The sequence below is a fragment of the Mesoplodon bidens genome (assembly GCF_964165515.1).
Source record: "Mesoplodon bidens genome assembly, chromosome: 4".
Classification (NCBI taxonomy): domain Eukaryota; kingdom Metazoa; phylum Chordata; class Mammalia; order Artiodactyla; family Ziphiidae; genus Mesoplodon; species Mesoplodon bidens.
The window spans coordinates 148,296,830-148,309,562 of NC_138160.1; the positions used below are offsets into that span (position 1 = coordinate 148,296,830).

At 55.4% G+C, this 12,733-nt stretch overlaps 1 protein-coding gene across 2 annotated transcripts in view; it reads right to left on the minus strand.

Moving 5' to 3' along the window:
- UHRF1 (ubiquitin like with PHD and ring finger domains 1) overlaps positions 1–12,733 on the minus strand; it is a 32,583-nt gene that overhangs the window by 1,731 nt on the left and 18,119 nt on the right. Inside the window, exons 8-16 of one of the 2 annotated variants that reach the window (XM_081231159.1) lie at positions 12,209–12,332; positions 12,010–12,117; positions 11,645–11,749; positions 10,481–10,587; positions 7,487–7,649; positions 7,277–7,414; positions 5,310–5,451; positions 5,073–5,215; positions 3,239–3,337 (exon numbers count right to left, since the gene is read on the minus strand). In XM_081231159.1, the coding sequence (XP_081087285.1) occupies positions 3,239–3,337; positions 5,073–5,215; positions 5,310–5,451; positions 7,277–7,414; positions 7,487–7,649; positions 10,481–10,587; positions 11,645–11,749; positions 12,010–12,117; positions 12,209–12,332 (1,129 nt within the window). Of the gene's footprint in view, positions 1–3,238; positions 3,338–5,072; positions 5,216–5,309; positions 5,452–7,276; positions 7,650–10,480; positions 10,588–11,644; positions 11,750–12,009; positions 12,118–12,208; positions 12,333–12,733 lie in introns of both variants that reach the window. The other variant, XM_081231158.1, reaches the window with a different exon arrangement.

Here is a 12,733-nt window from a genome sequence, read left to right on the forward strand (position 1 = left end):
GGTTCAGTCCTTGGTCAGGGAACTAAGATCCCACAAGCCGAGCGGTGTGGCAAAAAAAAAAAAAGAAAAAAAGACTCCAACGTCATCCCGGCCACCAGGCCCCTGTACCTGCAGGTCACACCACCTGACAGGTCCGTGCCCTGGCTTGTCACCCGTGCCTCGGCTCAAGTCCCCTCCTCAGAGGACCCCTCCTCGAAGCCCCTGGAACATCCCCGCCTCACCTCACCCTGTCTGCTTTCCAAACAGCACCTTCCGCCTTCTGGAATCATCTTGTCGACTAACCTGCTGGCGTGTAACACACCAGACACTCCCCAAGATGGGGGCTGTGTCTCCCTGAATCTCCCGGCACCAAGCACAGGACCCAATCCAGAGTAGGTGCTCAATGAACACGTGTTGGTGAGAAGACGGGAGAGGGAGGAAGGAGGGAGTCTGGACGCTGAGCCAGACTTCTGGGTTTGAACGCACTTATCAACCCAGCGATGCCAGGGGAAGAGCCAGGTGGAGCCCGAGCTGTGAGGCTGACAGGCCCTACCTCCCCGTTGGAGCAACAGGCTGAAGATCCCATGGGGAGCAGGCACCTGCACAGGCACACACACCTGAAGGATGGCGCCAGGCAGGTGGGTGAGGGGCAACACCAAGCTGGTGAAAACCTGCTGCTGCCACGGCACGCTACCGCTGGACGCAGGTGGCTGTTTTTGATCCCTATATTTAAAAAGTCCTGGACTTCCCTGGTGGTCCAGTAGTTAAAAATCCACCTGTCAATGCAGGGGACACGGGTTCGAGTCCTGGTCCGGGAAGATCCCACATGCCGCGGAGCAACTAAGCCCGTGTGCCCCAACTACTGAGCCTGTGCTCTAGAGCCCGCGCTCCTAGAGCCCGTGCTCTGAAACAAAAGAAGCCATAGCCCCCGCTCGCCACAACTAGAGAAAGTGCAAGCACAGCAACGAAGACCCAGCACAGTCAAAAAAATACAACAAAGACAAAAATAAATAAATAAATAAACTCCTGTGTTCTTTTCCAATATAAAGTCTATAGCCTGATCCCAGGCACAAGAGATAGTGCTTTCTGCTCAACACACTAAGACTTGGGTTCAAAATCAGGTTCTGGACCGCTGCACGATTCACAATGGCCAAAAGGTGGTAACACCACGAGTCCATCCACGGATGATGGCTAAACACAACGTGGTCCATCCACACGCTGCCATGTGACTCAGCCTTCAAAAGGAAAGAGGTTCTGACACACGTGACAACATGGATGAGCCTGAACACGATGCTCAGTGAGAGAAACCAGACACAGAAGGACAGATACTGTCTGACTCCACTCATGCAAGGTCCCTAGAGAGTGAGATCCACAGAGACAGGAAGTAGATGGTGGGGGCCAGGGGCTGGGGGAGGGGCTGGGGAGTCAGTGTTTAATGGGGACAGAGTTTCAGTCTGGGAGGATGAGAAAGTTCTGGAGATGATGGTGGGGATGGTTGCATAACAATGTGAATGTACTTAATGCCACTGAGCTGTGCACCTAAAAAATAGTTAAAACGGTAAAGGTTATGTTATCTGTATATTACCACAGTAAAAATATTTTAATAGAGTAAAAACAAAATCAAATGCTGGGACATCAGGGTGGAGGGTCAAAGCCATTTCCCCACAGCCCCTCAGACGCTCAGCTCACTGGAGACGAACGACAGTCGTGAGGATGCCCAGGACAGACACGCACTCGCCAGGGCCACCTCTTTCACACTGGTGGCACGGCGGCCGCAGGTGTGGTGACTCCCTGAGCCGCTCGGCCTGACCTCACACGTGCCCCACATCTCAGTGTCCAGCTGCGTGCTGGCCGGGTACACCTCAGAGCCAGAAGGGTGCTGCAATGCCCCTTTCCACGGGGCAAAGGGGCTCAGCACGGTTACAGCCTTTCCAAGGTCACACGGCCAGAAAGGGCAAAGCCGGGGGTCAAAGCCACACTGCCGACCCCAACGATGTGTTCTCACCCCGCTCCACCAAGCCTCTGAGCCCCCTCGGGCTCCACACGGCCTCAGACACCCAGGGGCATCTCTCCCGGCCACACAGCTGAAGGGCCTCGGTCAGGCCACATGGCACGACTGCTGCCCAAGTGTCCATGTTCTCAGAGTCCATCCCCTGGTCTGATAAGTGACCCGACGCCCTGGACCAAGATGGCCCCGAGGCGAGAGAGCAGCTCAGAGACCCAGGGTGACCGGGAGGCAGGGACAGTCCCTTCTAAATTACGTGCCTGCACTGCCCATGAGTTCCTACTGATCGACTCTGGCCAGAAGGCACTGCAAAGACACCATACACGCAGACCAGCGCTTCCCAAGTTGGGGGACCCCTGGGACCGAGTGGGTGGGTTCTCGGATGCTGCTCAGCCCCCCAGCACCCAGGACACCCCATGGTGTGTTCACTCTGGTGTCGTTCACCCCAAGACAGAGAACGACCCGGCCCCAAACGTCAGCACTGCTTGGCGAGACCCTGGTCTGGCCCAATCTCAGCCCCTCCCAATCTCTTCTTTCAAAAGCATCAGATCGGGTACTGTTTCCCTCCCAAGACTGACCACTGGCCAGAGCCCTCCAGCCCCGCCACCCGGCCACCCTCCCCTGCCCTTTTCCCCAACAGGCCCTGGCTACTCCAACATGCCTGTGGGTCTAAGCTTCTGCACAGGTCACTCTGCCTACCTGGGATGCTGCCCCAAGGCCCGCCTCAGGTGGCAGGTTAATGCCACCACCTCCAGGAAGCCTTCCTCCCTGCTCCTCTAGGGGATAAGCGCCTCATGCCTCACCAGCCCAGCCCACTTAATCATTTAGTATGACCAGATCCCAGGCCAGGACAATAGCCCATCCTCTCCCACACCGGACCTCCAGGCACCTAAGAGGCTGGAGAGGACCAGTGCGTGGCCCCTAAGGAAAGCAGGCGCCAACCTGTTGAAGGCACAGCAGAGGGCCGGTGTGGCTGGCGGTTCGCGACGATGGGAGGGTGGGCAGTGGCTGGGTGAGGAGTTTGCGTTGGGTTCCGGGGCACCAGGAGGGTGGGGAGCAGGAAGCAAGTGATGGGCGCCTGTGATTAAGGCTGGGGTGCTACTGTAACCCAGGTCGCCCGGAAAAGAGACCCTCAAGCCCCTCAAAGGGCCGGGGGCGGGAGGTGCAGAAGCAAAACCGGCAAGCCCAGGTTGGCAGCGGGGGTCCGATCACCCCTCCAGGACCTCCCGTCCGGGGCCCTCAGTGCCCACTCACCTTGCACACGGTGTGCTGGCACACGGTCGTGATCGGGCGGTACACCAACTCCTGGCAACAAATACACTGGAACGCCTCCTCCACTTTGCTCAGGAATTTCTGGAAGCAGAGGAGAGGGTGCATGAGCCCCGCAAAGGCTCAGTTCCCCAGAGTGAACGAGCACGACGGGTCCCCAGACTCCCTGCTTAGCCCTCGCCCTGGCCCGAATCTCATCCTCTGGCACCAGAGCACACGCAGGCTGGAGATCAAGACCGCACTCCATCAGCGCTTCTCTCAGCACAGAGCCCAGCCCTGCGACACACAGCACTGCCTGCCTGCCGCCCACTGCTCAGACCCCGGGCTCCAGCGGTGGATGAGACAGAGAAACACCTGCCTTCTTGGAGCCTGGGGCCCAGCAGGGAAGACCAGAGATTAAGCAGGTGAAAGACAGAAAGGTCATAGCAATGCTGGGAAAAGGATAGCAGGGAGCCCCAGAAGGAGGGCGGTCAGAGTCCCCCCGTGGAGAAGGTGACCTGTCAGCAGAGAGACCCGAAGGACGCGGGGCGGCTGAATCACAGCCTCCTAAGATGTCCACGTTCGAATCCCGGGACCTGTGGACGTGTCACCTCATGGGGCAGAGGGGACTTCGCAGGTGGGGTTAAGGCCCTTGAGACAGGGATGACCCTGGAATCCCCAGGGGAGCCCAGCGTCATCACAGGGTCCTTATAAGAGGGAGGCGGGAGGGTCAGAGACAGAGAGAGACGGGAGATGCTGCGCTGCTGGCTGTGAGGATGCAGGAGGGGCCGCGAACCAGGGATGTGGTGCCTCTAGAAGCTGGAAAAGGCGGGAACCGATGCTCCCCTGGAGCCTCCAGAAGGACCAGCCCTGCCCACACTTGGATTTTACCCCTAAAGGCTCACCTGTCAGGGCAGCCAGTGATTTCATGCCGGAGGGAGACTGAGCCAGGAGGGCTGGGGTGGAAGGTACTTCCCCAAAGAGAAACCCACGAGGGCAGAGGCCGTGCAATGGCATGACCAGGAGGAAGAGTCCAGAAGGAGAGGACGTCAGCAGTAACGGGCCGCTCGCCCAGGGCTCAGAGGATCTTGGTTTGACCCTGACCGTGAGCCATGGACAGCCAATCCCCACCAGGCAGGGGCAGCCAGAGGACGCTGAGCCACTCACTTCCAGTGACCCATCAATGTCACTCACCCCACTAAGGCAGGAGGATCAAAAAAAAGACAGCGCCGGTTTGGCGGTTCCTCAGAAATTTGAACACAGAATGACTTTATGATCCGGCAATCCCACTTTTGGGTTTATGCCCAAGAGAACTGAAGACAGGGCCGCAGAGACTTGCCCACCTGTGTTCACAGCAGCACTGTTCACAATAGCCAAAAGCTGGAAGCAACCCAAGGGTCCACTGAGAGATGATGGATAAACAAATTCCATCTGTACAGTGGAATATTACGCAGCCTTAAAAAGGAAGGAGAGTCTGACACCTGCCACAACACGGATGGACCGTGAGGACATGATGCTCAGTGAGAGAAACCAGACACAGAAGGACACACACTGTCTGATTCCACTCAATGTGAGGTCCCTAGAGGAGTCGGATCCACTGAGACAGAAAGTAGATGGTGGAGGCCAGGGGCTGGGGAGTCAGCGTTTCATGGGGACAGAGTTTGTTTGGGAAGATGAGAAAGTTCTGGAGACAATGGTGGGGATGGTTGCACGACACGCTTAATGACACTGAGCTGTGCACTTTAAATAGTTCAGATGGTCAGTTTCATGTTTTCTCTATTTTATCACAATGGAAAGAAAGAGGCCCCGGCCAGGCCCCGGGGAGGGTAGGGGGGCTCACCGGCCCGTCCTTGAGTGACTTCAGGATCTCCGTCCACAGCTTTGTGTTGCTCTTGTCCTCCTTGATGAGGCTGCTCTGCTGGGTGGTGAGGCTGTAGGGCTCCACCTTGGTCTTCTTGGGTGCCCCTCGCGAGGACCCGTCGCCTGGGACAGAGCAGGGCAGGTGAGGGTGGAGCCCCCCCCCCACCGAGCACGAGGATGGGGTCCCAAGTACGAGGACGGCCGTGGAGACACCCACCAGCCGACTTGCTTTTCCGCTTGCCCTTCCTGGGGGACGTGAAGTCCTCCTCTCCGTCGTCCTCTTTCTCCAGGGCTTCCCTCTTGCTGTTTTCCTTCTCCTTCTCCCTCCTGGCCAGGGCCTCCAGGTAGCCTTCTGGGTACTGCGAGGAGGAGAAGACAGGACAGTCACCCCTACCCGGTCCCCAGCCGGGCCCCAGAGACAGACTCTGTGCTCCCTTGGCCTCAGCTCAGAGGCCTCCACCAACTTAACTCTGGAGCAGTAACTAAGCACAGAAACTCACAGGAACAAACGTTAATGGCACAGCGGCAGTGAGCGAGATAACGCGAGATAACGCACGGTAGAGGCCCACCATCAGATCAAGCCAAGAAGACAGTCTTTTTCCTTTTGTTTTATTTTTTGGGTTTTTTTGGCCGTGCCCCGCAGCTTGTAGGATAGGATCTTGGTTCCCTGACCAGGGATTGAACCCTTGGCCTCAACAGTGAAAGCGCCGAGTCCTAACCACTGGACGGCCAGGGAACTCCCAAGACAGTCTTGGTAGCTTTCCATTTCAATGAGAAGTAGGCAAACTTTTCCAGCCAGGGGTCAGGCAGTAAAAGTTCCGGGCTCTGTGGGGACAAAAGCCGGCCCAGCCCCTGTGGGATTGAATGGGCGTGGCTCGGCCCCAGGAAGATTTTGTTTACCCACCACTGGCCCAGGGCCTTAGCTCCACAACCCGATTCTGATGGGTCTTGGACTCCTCTGAGCCTCATCAGGCATTATCTAATTAGAAACGGGGTTCTAAGGCACCTACAACCACATCCGATTCTCCAGTGTTTCATCAAGAAACCCTCAAGCTTTTCTAGCAACACAAACTTGCAACGAAGACGTAAGTTCTAAATAAAACAGTGTGCCTGACCCACGGCTCTCTCTCCCCAGTTCCTCCGCGTCTAAAAGTCCCTGTGTTTGTGACCACCTAGAGGGGTGGGATAGGGAGGGTGGGAGGGAGACGCAAGAGGGAGGAGATATGGGGACATATGTGTATGTATAGCTGCTTCACTTTGTTATAAGGCAGAAACTAACACACCATTGTAAAGCAGTTATACTCCAATAAAGATGTTAAAAAAAATGAAAAAATAAATAAAATAAAATTCCCTGTGGAACAACCAGTGTGTTCAAAAGGCAACTCTCTGTGGCCTCCCGGGGCGGGGTAGGTGCTATCAGACTCTCAACCGCAATTAAGATTCCTTAAATAGTCCCACCACGACTTATCAGCTGGAAATCGGATCACCAGGAGGAACAGAAAACACCATAATTATAGTGCAAAAAAGCCGTACTCTGCACACACTGGGTGAACTCTTGAAGATGGAGGATTCTGCTGCTATAAAGAGGTGAGTGATTGCTCCGGGGAATCAGTCCACCCTATCTTTACATTTAGACCTTGCTCTATTCTATATTTAGACCAATTTTATTGGTTTGTCTGCTTTGGGGGTAGGGAGAGGTGATGGACAGACAGGAGAAAGAGAGATGGGGGACTTCCCTGGAGGTCCAGTGGTTAAGACTCCACCTTTCAAAGAAGGGGGCACAGGTTCAATCCCTGGTCAGGGAGATCCTGCATGCTGCAAGGTACGGTCAAAAAACCCAGAAAAACAAAAAAACAAAGAGACAGGGAAGAGGGGGAGGAGGAGAGGGGATGGGAGGGGACTGGCCAAGAGAGAGGAGACAGGACTCCAGATTGATTTCGGATAAGCTCTTCAAACACAGCTCAGATAAGGAAGCCCAGCTCTCAGCTCTAACATCACAAAAGCAAAGAGGCGAACCTGCCCTCCCCTATATCCACTGGCTGAAGGACAGGGATGGTACAGCCAGCGAGGTGTCACCAGCTCACAGCCTGGAAATCGTCCGGGATGAGAAAAACCCCAGGGAGCATGGCTCCCCGCTCAGGCCCTGGGCACAAGCTCCAGCTGTGAGCACAGGCCTGGACGCACCTGCATGGTCAGCCCCAGCTTCTTGATCCGGTCCTTCCCCTCCTTGGTCCAGGGTCCCGGCTCGACGTCATCCCTGCGCAGGAGGAAGCGCCACACCAGGAAGCCGGACTTGCCCTTCTCGGGCCAGTACCTCACGACCTGCGGGAAGAAGCGTGGGGTCAGTGACCTGGGGGCCAGGGGCGGGGGACAGGCACGGGGGCCCCCACTCACCTTGTAGATGCCGTCGTACCGGTTGCCCTCGATGGGGGCGTACTTGCTGTGCTTGCGGCCCTTGACATTCCGCACCACCCGGACCGGCTTCCCTGACCGCCAGTCCTTGGCCTCGGCCCCTTTGAGGTCGTTGATGGGGGCAAAGCAGTTCAGAGCCAGCGCCCTGTGGGGAGAGCCGGGCCCACACGCTGGACTGCGTCCCCCAGAGAGAAGGGGTCGCGTCCCAAGCCCCCTGCCCCATGAACATGTGACCTTCTTTGGAAAGACAGTGTTTGCAGATGAAGTCAAGTTCGGAGGCAGTCAGAATGGATTAGAGTGGGCCCTGAACCCAATGACCGGTGTCCTTATAAGGAAAGGGAAACTGAGGGAGTTCCCTGGTGGGAATTCAGCGCTCTCACTGTCGAGGGCCCGGGTTCGACCCCACATCGGGGAACTAAGATCCCACATCCCACAAGCCGCACCGAGACATGGCCCAAAAAAAAAGAAGAAATTTTTTTTTTTTTTTTTGCGGTACGCAGGCCTTTCACTGCCGTGGCCTCTCCCATTGTGGAGCGCAGGCTCCGGACGCCCAGGCTCAGCGGCCATGGCTCACGGGCCCAGCCGCTCCGCGGCACGTGGGATCCTCCCGGACCGGGGCACGAACCCGTGTCCCCTGCATCAGCAGGCGGACTCTCAACCACTGCACCACCAGGGAAGCCCCAAGAAGAAAATTTTTTTTTTTTTTTGGCGGTACGCGGGCCTCTCACTGTTGTGGCCTCTCCCGTTGTGGAGCACAGGCTCCGGACGCGCAGGCTCAGCGGCCATGGCTCACGGGCCTAGCCGCTCCGCGGCATGTGGGATCTTCCCGGACCGGGGCACGAACCCGCGTCCCCTGCATTGGCAGGCGGACTCTCAACCACTGCGCCACCAGGGAAGCCCAGAAGAAAATTTTTAAAAAATAAATAATTTAAAAATAAAAATTAGGACTTCCCTGGTGGCACAGTGGTTAAGGATCTGCCTGCCAATTCAGGGGACACGGGTTCGAGCCCTGGTCTGGGAAGATCCCACATGCCGTAGAGCAACTAAGCCCGTGCGCCACAACTACTGAGCCTGTTCTCTAGAGCCTGCAGGCCACAACTACTGAAGCCTGCATGCCACAACTACTGAAGCCCGCACACCTAGAGCCCGTGCTCCGCAACAAGGGAAGCCACCGCAATGAGAAGCCCGCACACCACAACGAAGAGTAGCCTCCGCTCGCCGCAACTAGAGAAAGCCCACGTGCAGCAACAAAGACCCAACGCAGCCAAAAGTAAATAAATAAATTTATTTTTTTAAAAAAATAAATAAATAAAATAAAAATTAAAAATAATAAAAAAATAAAACAGGCACACTAGGGGACAGGGCCCCATGAAGACTGAGGCAGGGGTCGGAGTGGCACATCTACAAGCCAAGGGACACCAAGGAAGGACCCTCCCCTGGAGGTTCCAGATGGAGGACGGCCCCGAGACACCTTGACTTTGGACTCTGGGCCTCCAGAATTAGGCAAGAATAAATTCCTGTTGTTCTAAACCACCCAGTTTGCGGTGTTTTGGTACTAGAGCCACAGGACACTAACAACGATGTGGGGGATGATGTCACCCAGGAGAAAGCAGGTGGCACACAAACGCAGGCTGGGCCGGCAGGCCTGTCCCGACAAAGGGCACAGCGGCCTGGGGTCGGTGGACCGGAGGTCAGCTCAGCATCTGATGCAATGCCGCCGCCTTCCTCAGGTGAACAAGAAAGAGAGCTGCCACCGCACAGCTGTTCTCCCGTGCAGATGGCAGTTGTTAAAGAACGGATTTCTTAGAGTTTTAAGTCCGGACTTTTATCACTGCTCATGAGAAGTTCCTCACACTATTAAATCTCCTCCGAAAATGAGATTTTTTTTTTCTTGGCTGCACCACATGGCACGCGGGATCTTAGTTTCCCAACCAGGGATCGAACCCGCGCCCCCTGCAGTGGAAGCACGGAGTCTTAACCACTGGATCACCAGAGAAGTCCCCCAAATGAGATTTTTTAAATGGCTAGTGAAATTTAAGTATTCTACTAGACTAATACATGCACAAAAATGAACCCTTCCCTCTTTCTTAAAAAAAGATATTTAGGCAAAGAGCTTTCTGGAAAGTAAGAAATACGAATTTGTATTTCTACCAACAGTGGAACGCTAGTCTATGCCTTGGCATTTCTCAACACTGGAGAATTTGGGGCCAACTTTACAGGGTAAATAAATAGTATCTCATCATTACTTCAATGTGTATTTCTTTGATCACTAAAGGTGAACAAATTTTCATGGCCACTGTAGATCTGTGTTACTTGGCAGAATGATTTGCATGTCCTTTGCTTTTTTCTGTTAGTTTTTCTTATTGATTTGCAACACAGCTCTTTACATATAAGGGCATAACCATCATCAGGTGTCATGTTTGTGGCAGACTTTTCCCCCAAGAGTCACCTGCCTTTTCATTGTACTTATGGGTTTTATTGGTGTAATTTATAATACTTAGGTCATCAAATCTCTGTCTTTTCCTCTGGGCTCTGTGATGCTGTTTATGCTTTATCCCATCCTGTAATCGAGGCTCAGCAAACTCCTGCCCACCTCGTGGTGTTGCAGATAAAAGTTCTACTGCAACAGGGCTGTCCACACTCTTTTACATGTGCTCTGTGGCTGCTCACGTGCTATGACGGCAGAGTTGAGTGGTTGCCACAGAGACCGTGCGGCCCGCAAAGCCAAATACGTTTACTATCTGGCCTTTTGGGGGAAAAGTTTGCTTCAGTGCATCTGAATGACTCACAGGTGGACAGAGTAGGGAAGAGATGGACATTCGTGGTCCCTACGTTCCATCACACTGTTAATGGGAATCTAACTTCCTGCACATGAAAGCCCCAAACGGGACCCATCCCCTCCCCTGTGAAGCCACCAGAGGACAAGGCAGACAGACATGTGCTGGTGAAGAAATAGGAACACTCGATTCTGCAAACCTGTTGGTGTTGGTGAGTTTCTGATCACAGGACTGTTCTGCAGTCCGCTTGTTACCGGAAAGGTCTCGTCCACCGCTACCTGTGTATGTGAACGAGTTCCCGTGGTCCTGAAACAGATACGGAGGGCAAGCTGAACCCTCCGCGCAGAGGAGAGGAGAGACCCACTCAAAACAAACCCACACACACCCGTCAGGATGTCAACCATCAAAGAATCAGGATGTCAGGATCAACTACCAAAGACACAGATAATAACAAGTGTCGGTGACAATGTGGAGAAACTGGAACCCTGTGCACAGCTGGTGGGGATGGAAAATGGTACAGCTGCTGTGGAAAACGGTATGGAGGTTCCTCAACAAACTAAAAACAGAATCACCATGTGATCCGGCAATCGCACTTCTTTATACCCAGAAGAACTGAAAACAGGGACTTAAAGAGATTTTTGCAGATCCAGGTTCATAGCATTCCTCACAGTAGCTAAAATGTGGAAACAACCCAGGCATCCGCTGATGCATGACTGCATAAACAAAAATGTGGCCCGTCCACACACTGGAATATTGTTAAGCCTTAAAAAGGAAGGAGAGGGCTTCCCTGGTGGCGCAGTGGTTGAGAGTCCGCCTGCCGATGCAGGGGACATGGGTTCGTGCCCTGGTCCGGGAAGATCCCACGTGCCGCGGAGTAGCTGGGCCCGTGAGCCATGGCCACTGAGCCTGCGCGTCCGGAGCCTGTGCTCCGCAACGGGAGAGGCCACAACAGTGAGAGGCCCGCGTACCTCAAAAAAAAAAAAAAAAAAAAAAAGGAAGGAGATTCTGACACGCTACACCGTGGATGGACCTTGAGGACATGATGCTCAGTGAGATAATCCAGACACAAAAGGACGAATACTGTGATCCCACTCACAGGAGGTCCCTAGAGAAATCAGATCCACAGAGACAGGAAGTAGATGGTAAGGACAGGGGCTGGGGGAGGGAATGGAGAGTCAGCATTTCCTGGGGACAGAGTCTCAGTTTGGGAAAGTTCTGGAGATGATAGTGGGGATGGTTGCATGACAGTGTGAATGTGCTTAATGCCACTGAGCTGTGCTCTTAAAAATAATTAAGATGGTTCAGTTTTACACTGAGTATTTGCCACAATTACATAAAAGCAAAACCAGCTTCCCACACTCACCACATCGTCCTCATACCCTCCAGCCAGGACCAGGGAGTACGCCCCATCGTTGCTCCGGCCGTGGATGCCTGCCACGTGAGGTCGATGGACCCCAGACTCGCTGACCTGTGAACACCACCGAGAAATAAGCGGCACCTCCTGGACCAGCCGCTGCTCGACGGCCCTCCTCGCTCCCGCCTTTGGAGCCAGCGCCTGACTCTTCCACTGAAAGCATCGCTCCTGTTATGAGAACCTCTGCCCCCGAGAGACCAAGTCCTGGACACACCAGGGAAGGACCTGGCGTGAATCCCCAGCCTCCTGCCCTTGGGACAGCCCTCCCCAGTGGAGGGGCTCCTGGAAGGCCGGGGCCCGACGTCTGCAGGTACCTGGACTCTGAACCTCCACATGGTGCCCACGGGGATGCCTGGGATGGGGCCAAAGTGGTTGGACGGCACGATGGTGCACTCCTTGGTGCGGCCCACGCACGCCATGCCCTGTCCATTCCAAAACAGAGGGGAGAGCAGCGTGAACGGTCGCGGGGGCGTGGGGGGCGGCAGGGGCGCACGGGGCGCAGGGCCCCCTCACCTTGCCCCAGTCCCGCTGCGAGGACGACGTGGCCGACGCCATCTTCGCCTTCTTCTTACTCTCCTTCAGCTTCTCGCCTGCCTGCACCACCTCGCTGGAGTCGATCCGGCACTCGGGGCAGTACCTGCGACCACAGGGACGTCACCCTCTGCCCGTGACGGCACGGCCACCTCCTTCCGGCCCCCTGCCGTCCTGTGCGTCCGAGACCGGGGCGGCGGCAGGGGGCTGAACTTGAATCCACGAGCGTGACATAAGAAAGCGAGTTCCTCGGTCGCACGGACCACATCTGAAGTAGCCGTGTGTGGCGGGTGGCGCCCGTGGTGGACGGCGGACCCTGACCGCCTCCCGCTGGTAATGGCAGTGCCTCCCACAGTGAGGCCAAGTCCAGCCGGCACGTGGCAAACACACAGGGCAGCTCGACGGCACCTGCTCCCTGCCGTGGACTCCGTTTCCCCATCTCCACGGGGAGGGGACAGTGCAAACGACAGCCACTGCCGTTAGCAGGTCGGGGTCCTCAGACCACAG